Source organism: Aphelocoma coerulescens, chromosome 4 (genome assembly GCF_041296385.1).
Source record: "Aphelocoma coerulescens isolate FSJ_1873_10779 chromosome 4, UR_Acoe_1.0, whole genome shotgun sequence".
Taxonomy (NCBI): domain Eukaryota; kingdom Metazoa; phylum Chordata; class Aves; order Passeriformes; family Corvidae; genus Aphelocoma; species Aphelocoma coerulescens.
Window position 1 is genome coordinate 65127020 of NC_091017.1, and position 18181 is coordinate 65145200.

General features: G+C 34.5%; 1 protein-coding gene across 5 annotated transcripts in view; it reads left to right on the forward strand.

Annotated features, from left to right (window-relative positions):
- Positions 1-17167, forward strand: part of RAB28 (RAB28, member RAS oncogene family) — a 62200-nt gene extending 45033 nt beyond the window's left edge. For 2 of the 5 annotated variants that reach the window (XM_069014429.1, XM_069014427.1), the window contains exons 5-8: positions 8241-8344; positions 11174-11251; positions 15497-15594; positions 16491-16576. In XM_069014429.1, the coding sequence (XP_068870530.1) occupies positions 8241-8344; positions 11174-11251; positions 15497-15589 (275 nt within the window). In that variant the 3' untranslated portion in view covers positions 15590-15594; positions 16491-16576. Of the gene's footprint in view, positions 1-2996; positions 3052-3213; positions 3291-8240; positions 8345-11173; positions 11252-15496; positions 15595-16490 lie in introns of those variants that run through there. The other 3 variants (XM_069014428.1, XM_069014426.1, XM_069014430.1) reach the window with 2 other exon arrangements.
- The last annotated feature ends 1014 nt before the right edge of the window (positions 17168-18181 follow it).

Genomic DNA, 18181 nt, shown 5'->3' on the forward strand with positions numbered 1-18181 from the left:
TTGGACAAGAAAGAGGATTCCACATAAGCTTTGTACAAATAAGTGGAGGCTTATATGAGAGTTGTGCATAAAACCAGGTAAACCTCATTCAAAGACATGATGTCTTTTTGTTTTTAAACAGAGGTCTAGGAATTTTCACCTTTCTTTTCCCATATTAGGCATACATTTTCATGTCTTGTATCTGTAGGAATTTGTCTTTTGGAAGGCTCTCAGATCATAGATTTGTCATTTAGAAAGCTGTATTTTTCATTATTGTAATTGAGAAACATATTTGCTGATATTTCTTATTTTTTTGGAGGAGGAAGTGTTACAGTGTTTTGTGTAAATTACAAGGGGTTTTAAGCTATCCTTTTTTTTTTTTTCTTTCTGAAACCAGTAATTTCCTGTTGTATCTGAAAATGTTAAGTGTAGTTTTTTAAGTATTAAAGTGCAGCACCAGCTATTATTCTGCCTTAGCAAGTCTTTTAATACAACATTTGATTTGTTACTATGTCCTCATAGGAAAGCACCAGCAGTAGAGTGTACATGACAGTGAAAAAGTAAACACATGCTTGCAATCAAATTAATGTATTTCATCTGTCTTCAATTAATAACAATCTGTCATGCTATCTATCTGAGAAGCGGCATAAACAGTTTATTTTGTGTTTGGAATAACTTCCTGGAGGTAGTTAATGTGACACATAGTTTGTCTGACATGAGTATAACCAGATCAACACTCTAGATGTTTTCTTGATAACCTAAAAAAATTACTGAGAAAATCTGTACTGGAACTATATTTATATTTCTTTTTGAGCTTCCTTAAATCAGAGTAGGGGCATGGTTTTCAGGACTTCCATGAAAGAGTTTTCTTTTCTTGGCAGTTATACAATTTTAGTGTGAGAAAAAGATTGAAAGTATTAACAGAAAATTAACTATGAAAAGCTGCAGTTTGCACTCTTGACATTTGGGATTGAATATGCGAGAATGTGTGCTGTAGTAATTTAGAAGTACCAAATCAAAACAGATTTTCAAAAAGCTAGCTGATGCACAGTCTGGTAGCACTGCAGACCTGGTACAATTTATTGGCAAATTAATTTATTGTTATTTCTGTATAAATCTGGTTATATTGGATAATAATAAGTGGATATTAGATTTTTTTTTAATTTACACAGAAAGAACCTTTGTGTCTAGATAGAAAATGAAAGTGCAGTTGCTTGAAGTTCTAAGTAACCTATTGAAATACTCTTTAAAATCTAAGATATAATGAAATAGCTCCATCTTTTAGTGGAAAAGCAGTAGGTTGCTGGTAAGCTGTGCAATAAAAACCACTTTTTTCTTTGGATTGATGGCAGAATTAGGATTAAAAACAGGTAATATTGCTTATGGCAGAAGAGGGCTTGAAAGGGGGTTCCTTCTGGCCAGAGCAGTGGGGCATGCTAAGCTATTCTCTGTTGACATGCTACGGAACAGAGGTCTGATAAACTGGGAAGTAAATAATGTTGCCTAGAATGTTGCTCAATGTTCAGCTTGATTTATGGTTTATTTTTTAGAATAGTGGATATTTGGTACCTCTTGGAAAAATCCCTCTTTTAATTCCCTTTTTCATACATGTTTGCTTATGCATGGAGGAAGCAGAACTGTCACGTGCTGGAATTAAACTGACCGTACTTGTTGAGCAGCATGTACTGCATGAAGATAATGCTGTTTAACAGTATTGTCCTCATCTACTATGTTTTCAGGTGCTCAAGCTAGCTTTGTTCTTAAGAAATCAGTCAGAAATTATACCAAAAAATAGGATGAAAAAGACATTGTCGTATACAGACCCCTTTTTTTATGACCCTGGAGTATTTTCAGAAGAGAAAATGTGTACATAATTTTAAGCACATGTAAATCAAATTAATAAATTATTTAAAGCATTTTACTTGTCATGTCTGTGTGGGCTAATCGTGATAGCTCATTATTTAAACATTATGTAATTGTATACCTTGTGTGCACAGCTGCAAATACTTTGCAGAAAGATTTATATTTCATTTTTCACAGCATACTATAAAAGAATATATTTTTGTGTGGTACCATAGATTAATAAAGATGTTTACTCATAACTTTAAAACTACCCTTAATTATGTTGAAATATGAAATAGCTATAATGTGTAAGATAACTAAAAAACTAGAGAGTTGTAACTTCATTTATGTGTTACTACTAGATTTAATGGAAAATACTGTTGTCATTTAAAAAAAAGTTCATTTTAAAGAGAACTGCCCCTTTGCAATGGAATCCTTTGCAGTTTTTACAATTCAAGGTCTGGAAGCGGAAGATGGACAGATTTGGGTGGAGAGGCATTCCTTTACTGAAACTCTGAACTGTCTCTTTCATGTTTCTTTCCCTACACATGGTTTAGAAAGTGGGTAAGTTAGTTATCACTGGTATAATCATTGAAAACAGCTTACAGTTTGCAAGCCTAATCTCACGATCCAGGAGAAAGGCCAACAAATTATTAAACAGTGAGACTTGTTTCACGTGCATTATACTCAGTTGTCCATACTGTCCTCAGCAAGTACTGTCACTAGTTTCTCAGCTGCTTGGAAGTAGCTGTACAAGTTACCTATTTGTGTTTCTTCCAGAACTACCTGAAAGATTCAAGCAAAATGGATGTTTCCCTACTTAAAAAACCCCTGTAGTTTTCCATGGAGCTCTTCTCTGGTGATGTTATGAAAGAAGAGACTGGCAGCCCTATCTCCTTTTCCTGTGGGAAAGGGAGATAAATAAAATGAGTAGCAGCCTTTACATTCTGCACAAATGATGTTCTGTTGTCTTTTTAGAGTATATGCAGTTATTTGCTTATATGGTTTTAAAACCAGGACATTTGTCTTCTGACTGATGATATATATTTTAAAGTACTTCCTGGCTTTGTGTTTGTACCAACTGTATTGGGTAAATTGTTACATGTATTTTATTACTGCCTTAATTTTAAGACAATACAGTTCTGGGATTTGATATCACACTTTATTCCTCGCAGCAAACTCGGGTGAGCTAATTATATTGGTCCTAGCTCCTGGATTTCAGAGAAGCAGGTGAGTTAAAGTAGTGTTTAATGGTGTAGTGGAATGGAAATGACCGTCTGTGCATGGCGGTGCTGTGTGGCTCATTGCAGGCCATTTTTTAACTTATGGAATGATGCAAATATCTAAATAGTGGAAGAGAAACAATTTTGACATTAACTTATTTACCATTAGTGGTTTCAGAGTCTCAAGTCAAAAGCAGCAGAACTCTTCAATCAAGATGGAATTGCTGTTGAATGGCTAGGTGTGGGTAGATGGTAAAGCACCCAATTGTGTTTTATCTGGTACTTTTTAAGGTTTTTCTATTCCCTTGCTACAGTGCAATAAACTAAAATTTCAGTGACTTACTCTCAATTTCTCAAGTAAATTCGTATAGAGTTTTGACTTTGAAGAACAATTTATGCTGTCTCAAGTGTTTCCTCACAACTTTTTAATCATAGGATAGATATCTAGACTTACAGGATTTTAAACTATGGTTTCCTTTTCCATTTTGATTTAGCATTGTCCATGAGATTTTCACTGCAAATAATTGATGTATAATAGCAATTTGAAGGGTACTTAGTGAAAATCCTTTTATAAATCACCTGAAGATGTAACCTCATCAAATCTCTCAGGTTAAAATTACTATTTTGTCGTTCTCTTTTTTGCAATGTCACTTGCTCTCCACAGAGATGGCCATGGTGGTGTTTATGTCTTTTCCCTTACCTAAATTCTGCAGAGTTGTTCTTACCTGTTTTTTTCTTTTTTGCTGTGCTGGTTTTGGCTGGGAGAGAGTTGGTTTTCTTCCAAGAAGTCTTCAGGATAGCTTCAGTAATGCCTTAGAGGGAGTATCCTTGGGATTTCTGTGGGAGTTTGATACTTCTCTCCTAGATTCTGTTTTCTCTTTTCACCTTACTAGATCTCTGTTTAATCTCACCTATAAATCAAAATGGAACTCCCTGGAATTCATGAGAAGCAAGCATACTTCTTAGTAAGTCTTACCTACTTTTGCTACAGCAGTTGATCTATGCTGGCTCAGACTTTGAGGGGAGATTTTCACTTGGATCTGTTTGCCTTGCTGAGGGTTATGTCTGAATTCCTGAAGTTTCTTATCTGGTTTTTTTGTGTTGGTGTCTTTATGGGATACTTGTACATACAGATGTATATCAACCTGTTAGTTATGGAACAGCAGTTTATCTTGCTATGTGCAATTGAAATGGTTCTTCATAGTAGACAATCTTAAAGATGAATGTTTAGTCTTATTTTAGAGAATCAACAAGATGGGCTCTTGAGAGGATAAGCAAGACGACAGTAATTTTTGGAGACTATCTGGCAGCCATGTATTTTTTGTAGTTGTTGCTCAAGGCTTTTAGTGTATATTTCAGGCATAAAAATGACCAAAACTGCAACAGCCTATACTGTGAATGCCTTTTCTTTGAAAAGGACTTTGAATATACTTTGGAAGCTGATGAGCCTCCTTTTTCTGTCCTCATCAGGCTAGCCAGGGGAGCAATACTATGACCTATATCTCTCTTTCTTTCCCCCATTGCTCCCGATGTCCCTCTGCTTCTCCTGATACAAGTTTTCATATACTTACATTTAAGTGTTCAATTTAATGCAAGTATGGTCATTCCATTCTAGCCAAGGAATTAGCAATGTACTCTTTTTGACATTTTTAACTATTGCTTTGGTAATATATACTTTTAACTGCCCTTTCTGCCTGTTGAACCCATTTTTAAGATGTATAGAATTTTTGAAATGATACATCGAAGAAATACCCTCATGGCCTTCTCCAAAGTTTACACATCTTGGGCTTGCTTTATTTAGCTTTTCATGATCCGAAAACATACTTTAATGTAGATAGGAGAGTTTGTATTCAGGCCTTTGACCAAAAGTACTGGTTTGTAACATTTGTGTGCTGTAGAGAGTCACTGTTTAGTTAAATAGTTAAATCTCTTTTTACTTTTCTAACTCATGTCTTATGTCCTTTTGTCTCCTTTATACATCCCACTGTGAATCTCTAGCCATCAGTTTATATTCTACTTGGTAAAAATGAAGCTATTAATTTTGCCCTGCTGTTATCCTCTTTCTCATTCCCTAAAGATGAGGAGGATGACTGTACCATCTGGCACGTAAACGTCACTTTGGGCCTTTCTCTAAATGTTTGTGTTTGATGTGTGGCCAAATTTTCAGATTCCGTCTTTGAGACCTTTGTTAGATACAGCATATCATAGCCATTGACACAGTTAAAATGTTCTCATTTTGTATCTTAATTTCAATAATTCCTTTTTCTTGGCCACTGCTATGTTATCTCGTCATTTAGAATATTCTTCAAGATCATTTTCCTGGTTTATAAAATCAAACTATATTTATGTATCTTATTCACTTTCTTTCTATCCAAAACTTGTTTGTCTTTGCCGTTAAACTTTTCATGGCTTAAGTGCATTCTTGTATCATCCTTCATCCCAAGATACCTATTCCTGCTGTTAATTGGCTCATCGTATGAGTTCACATTGGCCAGCTGTTAGTTTTCTTTCTATAAAGTCCCTGCATTCCTTATAAACATCTATTTTAGAAAATCCTTTTTCTCCTCCAAAGCTCTCCTTAAAGTCTTTTTGCTGTGATGTCTAAATAAAAGCTGGGCAAGACTTATCTCCCGGTGTGCTAAGAATTCTGCCTGTTGAGCTGACCAATGTCAGATGTTAAAGAAAAAGGACTGGAGGGTAACTATTCACTGTCTTTAGCTGATCTTCAGTAACTCTGTGATTATGCCCTTGGCCTGTGGGCAATGCAAAGGAATTGGACTTAGGATCATTGCCCTTCATTGACTTCAGACTGCAGTTTGGGGTAGTTAAATATTTATTCACACTTGAAACTCTTTTCTTGTACTAAAACCATGCCCTTTTTCACCAAGGGCTAATGTAACATGAATTAACCTGGCATTTTCTGTGGGCTTTGAATGTGTACATGGACAGTCACCTGGCAGTTCCCTGGCATGACAGTGACTGTACAGTTCAGAGCAGACAGCCTGACATTCAGGAGACAGAAAGTGACTTGTGACCAGGGAAAAGGGCTGAGAAGTACACAAAGTTTGAAAACATAATTACACCTTGATTTTTCACTTTCAGTCTGTTTGTTTCTATGATCTCATGTGCTTTAATTTCTCCTCTGTAGTAAAGTATATACTCCACTAACTGTGTATTATTATTGATGTTTCTTCATATAAAATAAGAGGCATTTGAGGATATGGTTTCCAATGTGTCACTGGCATTTTCTTCCTGGAAATTCATCAATTTTAGCCTGTTATTTTCTTTGTACACTCTCTATTCTTTCCTTCCTGGGAAAGAGAGTTTGAGAGAGATTGTAACTAGTGAATGTGCCTTTATGTATTTATGTAAACATATCATGGTATTTTAAAGGAATATAGTGTACATGCTGTCTATCTATCTATTTATCTATTTGTATCGTAACTGTGTGTAGGTTTTTGGAGTTCAGGTACAGTCAGAGAAATACGAGTGAAATCTGGAGGTGGGGTTAAAGTTCCTGTAAAAGGTCATGAAACGAAAATAATGAAAATATGTTTTTATTTTTCCCCAAAGAGTAATCTCACTGTTCTGTTTTCCAGGCTGCACTTAAAGCTAATATGTGAAGCATAAAAATAATAGTTAATAATGAAATGTTTTACGCAGTATGCTGTATTTTATTCTTAAAGACATTTCAAAAGAGTCTATCTTTTATCTTGGTATTTTTCAGAGAAAAAAATTAAATGCATGAGTTTTAGCAAAATTGTTATTGACTTCAGGCTTTATTTTATTAAATGTATTTGTTCTTCCATTTTTTAATGAAACTTTATTATATAGTGGACATTTAGTATTATGGAAAATCTATACTAGAAATGTGAGTGTTAATAGCTTAGTATTTTAGTCCTTCACAAATTAATGCCTGTGGTAACTGGATGATTTTAGGCCTGTTCTTACAAACAAGGCCTTACTGATGTGCAAGGAACAGTAATATGTGTCAAAAACTCCACATTAACCAAGGTAAGCAGTATAAATGGGGTGTAGGAATCCCCTGTTAGACTAAAAATCTCCAAGAGAAAAATCTCCAGAGCCTACAAATTAAAGACCTCCAATATCATTTAAAATAAAGCCTTTTATGTAGTAGTAGAGCATTTTTTCAGCTGATAATCAAATGACACTATTATGCAGGCTTACTAGATTTGCAAATTTACAAGTTTTTACAAGTCAGTTGGGTCCCTTCCTCAGGAAATCAGTTGAAGTTTTTTTTCCTGTATTGACTCAAAGAGCCTGGTTGTCCTTAAATCCTTCTGAATATATTTGCCTTATAATTTGACTGCATTGAGTCAACACCCTTATAGGAACCGTAATGCAATAAAAAAAAGAGAAACTGTTCAATATAGTTTCCAATTACCTTAGGATCAGATTGGAGAGACTGGAATGTACACAATAAAACCTGCACAAGACTTGAGTTCTGTGAGATTTTGGAAGCAACCAGTGCTTTGCAACATAAAATACCATTTGAAAGCTTTACTCTGCTTCCAGTGGTTGTAAAGTGATAAAAATGAAAATATGTGTGTGTCTTGAAATGTGCATTTTACTTTTAAAAATTTTCTGAACCACACCTTTGTGGAATTGAAAGCCTCATATGTAACAAAGCATCACTAAGCTCTTACTCAGTTTTTTATTATAGTGAATGTTTTTGCTTTGCCATGTTCTGCAATAAAATTCTTTATAACTTATTTACATTTTTACTTAAGAAAAATACGTGAATTTAGATGTGCTTGGTGAATTTATTTTGTAAAAGTCTTCAGGTTACACTGGAATCCCCAATATGCATCTTGCTTGCAAACAGAATATGGAATATTAGTTCTGTCTTGTTTTTGTATGTAGCTAGCAGTAGAGTTATTACAAACTCTATTTGAGTGTATCCAGAAATAAATTTGTGCTTTGAGATATGAATTTGTTGCATTGGACCATAAAATTTTAATTGTGGTTTCATTTTAGTTTTGCAAATAAAATTAGTCTGAGGTAATTCATTGCTTTTATTTTAGCAAATGATTATAGAGAGCAAGAAGCTTGCATTTGTATACCGCTATAAAGGAAAGTATTACATCTGATGAGTTTTCAATGAATAATTTCTAAGCTGGGTAAAAAAAATGGGCTCTAGTGTAATAATTTTTCATTTCTTCAACTTATTTTTAGTTGACTTGGAGCACATGCGCACAGTGAAAGCTGACAAGCACCAGCGATTTTGTCAGGAAAACAATTTCAGTAGCCATTTTGTGTCAGCCAAGACAGGAGATTCTGTAAGTAAGAAAAAAAGCAGACTTGTAGATGCCTGTTGTTTTTTTTCAAGATGCAGCAGTTTTGTTATACTTCACATAACAAACCGTTGAGAACTCGGAGTGCTGCAGGCCCCTTTTTTGCCTCCCTTAGTTGCATGAAAAGTAGATCTTTGTATGAGTACATATTATTGTTATTAAATTACAGTGGTTTCTCATCTGATTTTCAGTTTGAGATACAGATTTTAATGGAAAAGGTGTGGCTTATACATCAGCATGAGAACTGAGACCAGCTAAATCTCTGTTTGCTGTCAACCTGTAGTTAAATACTTATTTCTTCATTCCAGGTGGAGTCCCATCTATAGACCATCAATATAGAAATTTCCAACAATTGGTAAATAATGTGACAAGACCCTGTTGCAATAAAAGTTTTTAATACGAGTCCTGAGCCATAAGAGACATTGCCTCTGCAGGTCCATTGAAATTTGAACATTCTGGCATTTGTAGCAGATGCTTTGCAGAGTGCATTTTTGAACAGTCTTTTGACTCTGAGCTAACTGGGTTATTTGTTTTAGTTGGAAGTGTATGAAAGAAAAGGTTCTTTTTAGTTGACACTACCAGTCAAATTAAATCATATTGTATTGTTTTGCTTGATTTCTGTCACATGCCTAATGAGTTTGTCATTGCCATAAAAGTCTTGTATCTGTCTCCTTAATATTATTGTTGACATGAAAGTTTACTTTATTTTTATGTTATTGAACAGCAAGACCTTGTTCAAGTACATGGAAGTATAGCCCACAAATGGAATCACTTGTTAAGGTCTTTGATTAAAATTGTGCAGTGAACTGCCTAATTTTGTAAGATAATAGTTTTTTTCTATAAAGTCTAACAATACTGCTGTTACAAATGCGGTGAGTCCTGATTATCTTTATAGTTTGAGTTAAATCCCTGGCATATTTTTTTGTTTAAAGTGTGAAAATACAGGCTTTTTATGTTAGAAACAGAAGAAAAAAATCATAATACTGCAGTTAATAAAAAGTGCATCTGATAAAATGTATTCTTTTCTCAAGGAGACCACCAAAATCAGTTCATTTCATAATTGATACATTTATTATTGCTAATTATGACAGAATCTTTATTGCAGCTTTTAAATTAAGTCATTAATTACATCAGCATTCCATTATATATACTGATTTTACTTTTCACAGCTAACTGCTTAAAAACAAAAGTAAATCTGAACATACCTAAAAAACATTAACCGGAAATCTTTGCCTAAATATCTACTAAAAAAAGAAGTAGTTTCAGTAGTTCATTTTGAATTTCAGTATAAATTCGAATTAGCCCTTTCACTGTTGCTGCACACTCATCTTTCAAAATCTTCATGTACTTAGGTAGTTGTGCAGGAAAGATGGAGTGTTTATCCTAGACAGTGATTTAAGAAGAGGGCATCCATTGCAACTGTGCATATAGACTAGAGGAGTCTTACTCAGTTAAATGATTTGTTTTGTTTACATCAGATCTTTTCAGCAGACTTGTTTGCAGAAGATGATTTTGTGTACATAGAAAATTCTGAAAGTGTCCTCAGGGGAGAAAAATTTTCATGGAAGATTTTTTATAACTAACTGTGTTACTGTCCATCAAATCACATAACTGAGGCATTGCACTTGTGCTTGATGTTTTTTGCACAGAGGTGCCCTCAGGGCAGGTGATGTAGCTCAGAGCACCTGAGAGCTTGGTGTAGGTTAAATTAGGTTTCTGGGCCTCAGAATCTCTGTTGAGTAAGTCCTTTCTTGTTGTGTAGATGTTGGTAGAACAGACCAGTACTAGACCAAGGAATTGAGAGAAAGAGCAATTGTTTTGGAAACTACCGCACTTCGTTGGTTGAGCCACTAATTTATTTCTGCTTTCCATCTCAGGTGGAAGAAGAGATTGTGTAAATAGTATTTTTCTGAATTTTCACTGAAAATGACTGAGAGCATGTACATAGATCTTGTTTTTTGGGGGTGGCAGCTACATGATGAAAACCAATGTTTGTTAGTAATTTAGACTGTGAGCGAGCTCAGACAAACCGCCCCGCAGATAAAATGTAACGTGTAGCCTGGCAATACAGTGTTCAGCAGCAGTGCACACTTAAATCTGCTCCTCTTGAACATCTGTCATGTTCTTTAATCACATTTAAAATGCAGTTTTACCTAAACAGTAAGGTAAGTGGACTGTCTTGAGATAAATTAAAGGAATTATTTAAGACAGCACTGCCACCCAGTATTATGTGTTAAACCATGTCCAAAGTCTAACTGCCAGGCTGCTGCTGCAGGCTGTACAACATCTTGCTTGTTCCTAGATAGTTCTATTCAGGATATGTTTTGTAAGATTCTTCAGAACTCTTTCATATTGCTATTTTTTGAACATGTGTAGCAGAGATTTTGGTGATGTCGATGCACAGTTTTGTTGTTCTCAGTTTTGGAAACCTACATCTCTTACTTCACAATATACTGATAATATATTTTTGTGCTAAACATTAGTGAATACCCTTATTCATATTTTATAGCACCAAGAGTAGTATTTGAGAGGTGGGTTGTGTAAAAGCTTGTTTAAACTTAGGTCTCTGGAGGCAGAGTAGAAGTGTTGCTTAACAATCCAGCATACTGTTCATTCCTTGTACCATTGTTGAGTTATTTTCCCAAAATTTTAAACAAAATTGAAAGTACCAGATGAGGTTATTTTAAGATCTGTTTTGCACAGGTCATAATCTTGTATATCATTGTTTACAGTTCAAGAATGGTTTGATATATTTGAAAGAACCTCAAGGATGTCTGTTTTTAATCATTTAAATGCAATTTTTTTTTTCCATAGGTCTTCCTATGTTTTCAGAGAATTGCCGCTGACATACTCGGCATCAAATTAAACAAAGCAGAATTGGAACAATCACAGGTGATTTTCCACAAATACATGGGTGATTTTAGTATTTTATTTAGTATTAAAAGGTATCTTGTTGCAGATTTATAATTGTTCTTTAAATCAATCTTCATTTATTTTTCTGAAGATAATTATTTAATTTCTCAACAGCTTTTTAAAAATATAATAATTTCTTATTTATCCATCATGATCAACTCTCTGAAACAAGAAAAAACATGTTCAAAAATGAAGAAAAACTTTAGTTCTAAGGATGTTTGTTTAAAAATAGCACTTAAAATGAGTTTAAAAATTAAATATGTATGCATATACAGGTAGCAAGGAAGATATTAATGATATTAAATGCATGGGTTTAAACTGAAAAATTTTTCTACTACTCAGTTTTCAGAAACCTCAGAAAAAGAAGATTATACTACTGAGGCAACCCTGTGTAATGACATTTGAGATTACAATTATTTAAATTTACTTAGTGAACCCAGATGTTGCTATTCTAGAGGTGTAATATCTTGGAACTGGTTTTCCCTACCAGTGTTGAACAAGTACCCCAAAATAAGTCAATGAGTTTATTTAAAATAAATGGCAAAACATTTCTTATGTACAGCTTGGTCTCCTGCTTTTTGAAATATACAATAAATATGTAATTTCTGAAAGTGCTTTGCCACAGCAGTGTTTGCAATCTGTGTTGAAGTGGTTAACTAGAAAACTGAATTGCAAACAGTAAAACTGTAAAATATACTTACAGAGCATACTTAACAAGCAGAGTAGTTTCAAAAAGCTGTAATTTACAGGCAGAGAAATACTAAGTGTGTCTTTTCAATGTTCTTTTACTATAAGGTACCATCCATCTATTACTCTGAGCTTTGTGATTATTTGCATATAAATAATTGAGCACATAGAGTTCTTGAATTTTTCTTTGGTTGTTTAGCTAGCACTGGAATATCAGTCCTAGACCTCTCTGTGCTGTGAGTGGTGTTCCATACCTCAGGTGTAAGACTGTAGAAAGGTGTGCAAATACCTTAAATTTAAAAAGAGACTGATAATAGGTTTATATGGGAAATTGTATCATTCTAAGGAAAGTGTCTGTTTTTAGGTTGTTACTTTAGAGTAGGAACCTCCACATAGCCTCAACTCAAGAATACATAACTTTCTGTGTCAAAATGATATCAGGTTTAAGTAGGCTTCCTTAAAATTTCCTTCCTTAAAACTCTAGCTATTGGGCTATAAAATTAAATTGGTGGATAGATGGATGCTAGATAAATGCTATAAATAATCCAGTAAAAACAATACTATAGTAATGTGACTCATCCCTAAAGTATACGAGTGTTGACTTGGATTTAATCTTTAAATAAGGAGTAAAAGCCACTGTAGTTTTTACAAATATGCACTACTTACACACTGCATGATATATTTGAGTTTTCCATATTTTGTGTAATGTGAGATTTCCTCATTTTGAATACAGCAAAGGTTGTTGCTTGAATCTGTTTGTCAGAGAACATCAGATATGTTCATTCCATCTAGGTGGTAACAAAGTGTAAGATTAAATACTGAACTTGTGTAAGACGCCAACAGTCAAATGCTATACGTGTATTGTTTTTTATTGTCTAGTATTGAGAATATGCTTTAAAATTATTTCTAGCACTCGATTTTATGCCTGAAGATCTTTTGTGTTTAGAGGCAGTTATAATTGTCACAGTCTAGGAAGATCTTATCAGTGACTCATAGGTGGATAGAAATAAGTAATAGGAATCCCAAACACATTATTTTAACTTGTGTGAATTTGTGGCTCATGACTTTTAAACTTTGATGACTGGCAGAACTACAGAAGCTCTTGTGGAAAGTATTTGAGGTTCTCTGCTGCCTTCAAATTAGCATCACAACTTCTGTTAATTAACTGCAAGAACAAGCCTTAGAAATTGAGTTATATTTACTCTGCATTGTTTTAGGAAACAGCTGCAGCAGTTTAAGATATTAATGCAGCCCAAGCTATTTGCTAGTGCCCTTTTGTTGGAATGTGTTGCTCCCACATCAGAATCAGAAAATGGAAGGTGATCATGTGCTTTGGCCACATCAGGGTGAAGTTGAGCAGCTTAATTTAAACTGCTGCTGAAAGTTGTTTTAAAGAGAAGCTGCCAGACTTTGTGCTGAAGTGGATGAGGTGCAAGTACACGTTACATTCCACCAGCTCTCCTTTGGCAGCAGTGATCTCCAGCAGAGGAATAGAACAGACATTTGGGGGTGGTAAGTTTTTAAACTATCTCAGCTAGAGCGACTAAACCTTGTCTGTTAACATGCTGAGATGACTGTTAAACCTTTATTTGGACAAAACTGTGGTGAAACAAAGAACTAGATTACTCTTCATGCGTGACTGGAAAGTAGAGCATGTTTTTTGAAATGGAACAGTTCCAAAATCAGAAAATTGCCGATTCTGACTTAATTTTAGTCTTCATAATACTCTCCCTTTTAAATTGCAAGGGTCTGATGAAATTTGAGGAAATAGCTCCTCTACTAATCAAATGTTTTTCTTTCTGTATTTTTTACTTTCAACCGTAGTGTAAAAACTGCATGGGGTACAGCTTTGTTCCTTGGCATTGGCAAGAGCTAGCATTTTTGTAAGTGATGTGTAGTTTTCTCTCTAACTAAACGCCAGTTCAGCAGACCAGTGTGTGTGCGCCAGCTTTGTACAATAAAATGTTTGGCAGATAAGTCAGATCTTGAATACAGACCACCTGGACCAAGAAAGGTTATTTCTCATTATTGACAGTGACTTGAACCATGGCAATGATAACACTTGACATAGAATCTGATGCAGAGGCCCAAGTTTTTAATTACCATGAACTTAATAAAAGAAATGTTGCAATGATATTTTTTTACTCCTATGTGGATGAAATTCCATTAGAAAATGGAAGTAATTTATGATCGTCAGTTTTTTGCTACAGTGTACCTAAGCATAGGTCACTAACCTGCCTGTGTTTACAGGATGGGATTTAGACCAGTGTTTGAGGAACAATTAATTGCTTACCGATTGCAAGACTTTTTTTCTTTTTTTTTTTTTTGCCCCTTAGCTCTAGTCAAAAGATTGGTATGAAGAAACTAGGTCCTGTGAGGTCAGATAACGCTGTTTAATGCTAAAACTCCTACTACTGCCCTACATGGAATTTGGCAACCTTTCTCTTGATAACATCAGGCCAGGAGTCCAGTAAATCATGAGTGTTGTCCACTAGATAAGATAATATGAATGTGATCCATTAAACTCAAGAAGAGTACCTCAGCAGCTAATAAATCCAGGTCCTTTACCAGCCTATTCAATTATTGTTGCTTGTTTGACATACAGGTTTTATTTACAGAGGTAATCTTTAACATATTCTGTTTATATATTCCTAATCCAGTTTGTATATTGTTTCCTTTAAAATGATAGAATTTAATTCTTTGTTAGTTCTTTTTAACCTTGAAAATGTATTGTAGGAAAGTTGGAGTATTTAAGAAAAAAATATTAAACTGGTTTAGGGTATCTTTCATAGCAGACTTACCTCGTCTGCTGCTTCTTTGCTGAAATTGTTCCATGAGTTTTACTTCCTTTGCATGAACCTTCTATTGACCTTTTATTAATAATGAGAACCCTGTATCCCTAACCTATATTAATAATGAGAAAACTTTTAACAGTTTTGTTTGTTTGTCTTTAGGGGAAAAATGGGAACCTTTTATTTTTAAATGAAGCAAAGAAAAATCAAAACTTGCAGCATTTTGATGTGAGGTTGTTAATTTGGTCACTGCTTTTGGATTATATATTTAGGTATAATGTGATAGTTTTGTAATGGGAAAGATGCATGCGTACAGCTAATGCACTTGTTACAGGCTGATAATGTAGTATTTAATATTTAAGTATCTTTGAGTTAAAGGAGGAATAGGCCATTGTCATCTTTTCTTCCACTGAATTCCCTGCCTTTTTATTCTGTCCCTTCTCTAGCTTTAATACACTTTTGCTGATTGCATGTATGAGCCTTTCACTTTGGTGCTTTGAAAGGGCATGTCCTGGAAGAAGCTCGAGAAGCAGCCCTGGTGCTGAGAGTGCTGCTTTCAGCCAGACATGTTGCTCTTGTATCAGCCTAAGGCCTGAAAATGCACTTTCATTTTGCTTCTGCATAATCTTATGTTATCCATTCATTCTTTTCAACTACTGATTAATCTCTCCATTGTTTTCCTTCTCTTTTCTTTTTACATTCTTCTCCTTGCCCTCTATCCATCATGTTGATACATGGTTAACAGCATGTTGTCAGGGCAGAACTAGTGAAATATCCTGAAGAAGATAACCAGCATCACACTTCCAACTGCCAGAGCAAAGTCTGCTCAATGCAGTAGTTCAGGTATTGATGGAAAACTTGGTTTGTTTCTTTTTTATAAGCTGCGTTGCTTTTACATGAAGTAACAACTGTTAAAGTAAGTTCTATTGAAAGATTGTGTTTTGTATATGTAAGCACTTGTAATACTCAACATGTTATTTTGGAACTCTGTGTACAATTAATTATATAGTGTTTCTAATAATCAGATAGTTGGTAGAAACTTTGAAATGCTTCATGTATTCAGTGCTGTGCATTCAAAATATTACAAAGCTGTCTCAGATGGAAATGGATGCAAAATTGTTCATTTTCGTCTCCTCATGTAGGAGAAAACATCAGTCTTATCAAATGTTTTGTAAATAGAATGGGTAATATCTGTTAGATCTGTATTGGAGAATAAATATAGTATGCTTTTTATGTTAATGTAATCTTTAGCCAGTATGCCTATCAAAGCTTTTTAAAAATATGGCTGTATCTAAAATTTGCTTTGAATTCTGTCCATGTTTTCTGATGAAATGCTTGTAGTAAAGACAAAAAGGCAAACTTAGGTACAATTTCCAGTTACAATTTAGGCAGCTATTCTTAAAGAACGAATGGCACAACTTTTGCAAATAAATTTTGCTTTATTACTCTCATACAGAACAATTTTCATGGAAGTAGAACTGTATTCACTGCTTTAGCAAGAAAGTTGTATTCCTTTTGTAGTGTTGTGAAAACCTACCAAGGCACTTGCTTCTCCTTAGTATGAGTAAACTGAAAATTACAATCAGAATTAGCGCCTGATAAAGCTTCCTGTAAGGTAGTGGAAAAAAAACTGGTTTGTTTGTTGTCTTTCCCTTCATATTTCAGTAGAAATCTGTTGAATGCTTTGCCAGCATGAAGGTTGTATTTTTTGATTGTTACTGTCTTTTCTTTTATGACAGAGGGTGGTGAAGGCAGATATTGTCAACTACAGTCAGGAGCCTGTGACAAGAACCGTAAATCCTCCCAGAAGCTCAATGTGTGCGGTTCAGTGACCACGCTGCTCTTCTCTGGTTTGATACCTTTGCAGTCCTCCTGCCTTGACACAGGCTCTGGGATTACCAGGCACTTTGTTTTAACAGGGACCACTGCAACAATGCAATTAGAGATTTCAGAAACATGTTGCACCCTTGTCCATTAAGAAGCAGCAGGCAGTTTTTTGACTGGCTGAAATTCAAATATGTGTGAGACCACACATTTGAAAAATTAAGGTCTATATTCTTTTAAATTATATTTAAATAAAACTGTATAACTGTGTTTATGTTTTCTCCTGTCTATTTGACTGATACCAGAACAAAAATGGATGAGGAAGCCCTGCATTCAAAATGCTTTTAAAGACATCACCATGGAAGTGTATTTTGCCAAAGCATTTAAAATTTTTTTTTTCTCCAGTTATTTGAATTAACACTCAGAAAAACGTTACTTGGAAAAGCTGTTGCTGGAATAATTTTAAACATATAATATATTTTATCTAGGGATAATTTTGAAAGTGTTCCATTAATATATATAGTTAGCACAAAATGTATAAATTGTATCCAGTGAGAAACAGTGCTTGAAATAAAGCTGTTATTATAAAATACCTTTTCTGATGTTTCAAGTTGTCTCCATGGATGCTCTGAAAAATGCTAGTGTTTTTGTGTATTTTTATTACCACATCAGCATTACTTCTTGCAGTAAAAGATAGGCTTATATATCTTTATGAATATGGATGAATCTCAGTCAGCAGTTTGGTCTGTAAATGATGAGTGATATATTCAACATGCATTAGAAACTGTTGATAGATCAATTTGCATCACTCACTTTAAATAACTAACAGAATGACTTTTGGCCTGGTACTCTTCTTTCTAGTTGAGAGTAAATTACAAAAATCAGTCTGCTCTGTGAACGTCACACTTCTTCCCTGTTCCTTTTCTAGCTGTGCACACAGTTCTCTGCTGGCACATTTGAAACAGAAAGCTAAGGAGAGAAAAAAAAATTAAGCTGGCTCAATTCCAAACTAGAAATCTTTTCATGTTTAAACTCTAGAATGTGCTTTCTTATCACTATGAGGAAGCATTTGGAGATTCAGAAAGTAATAATGAGGCTCTGAGGGAAGCTTGTATATCACAAGTGAAAATCATGAGGTTCTTCAAGGGAATGTTACTTTAAACTGTTCAAGCAAGTGCTTACTAGTTGGAACAATTAAACAACTAGTAATTTAATAAAGTAGCTAAACTATTTTAACTATATTAAAAAAAGATTGCAGATGGCAAAAAGTCCTATTTGTTAGCTTAACACATATAATTCTGTGATATGACTTAGTGTGTAATGTTTAGCATTCAGATATGGGAAATTCTAAGAAAGAAGCCTAGATATTGAGAAGATTATTCTACACTAAGGTAGGTGTGATTTGCAGTAAAGTAGTTATTCTAGAGTTGCAGTCTGTATCTTGCTCCTTCCCATGGACTTTGTGTCCCACTTGCTTTACTGTATAGTTAACTGCAGCTGTAAGGGGAACTCTCTTCCGCTACCACCAGATGAGAACTTGTCTTTGAAGAGTTTTTCTAAGGTAGTTACTCAGTTCACAAGTTTATGGCCTCCAAGGCAGGTGGGA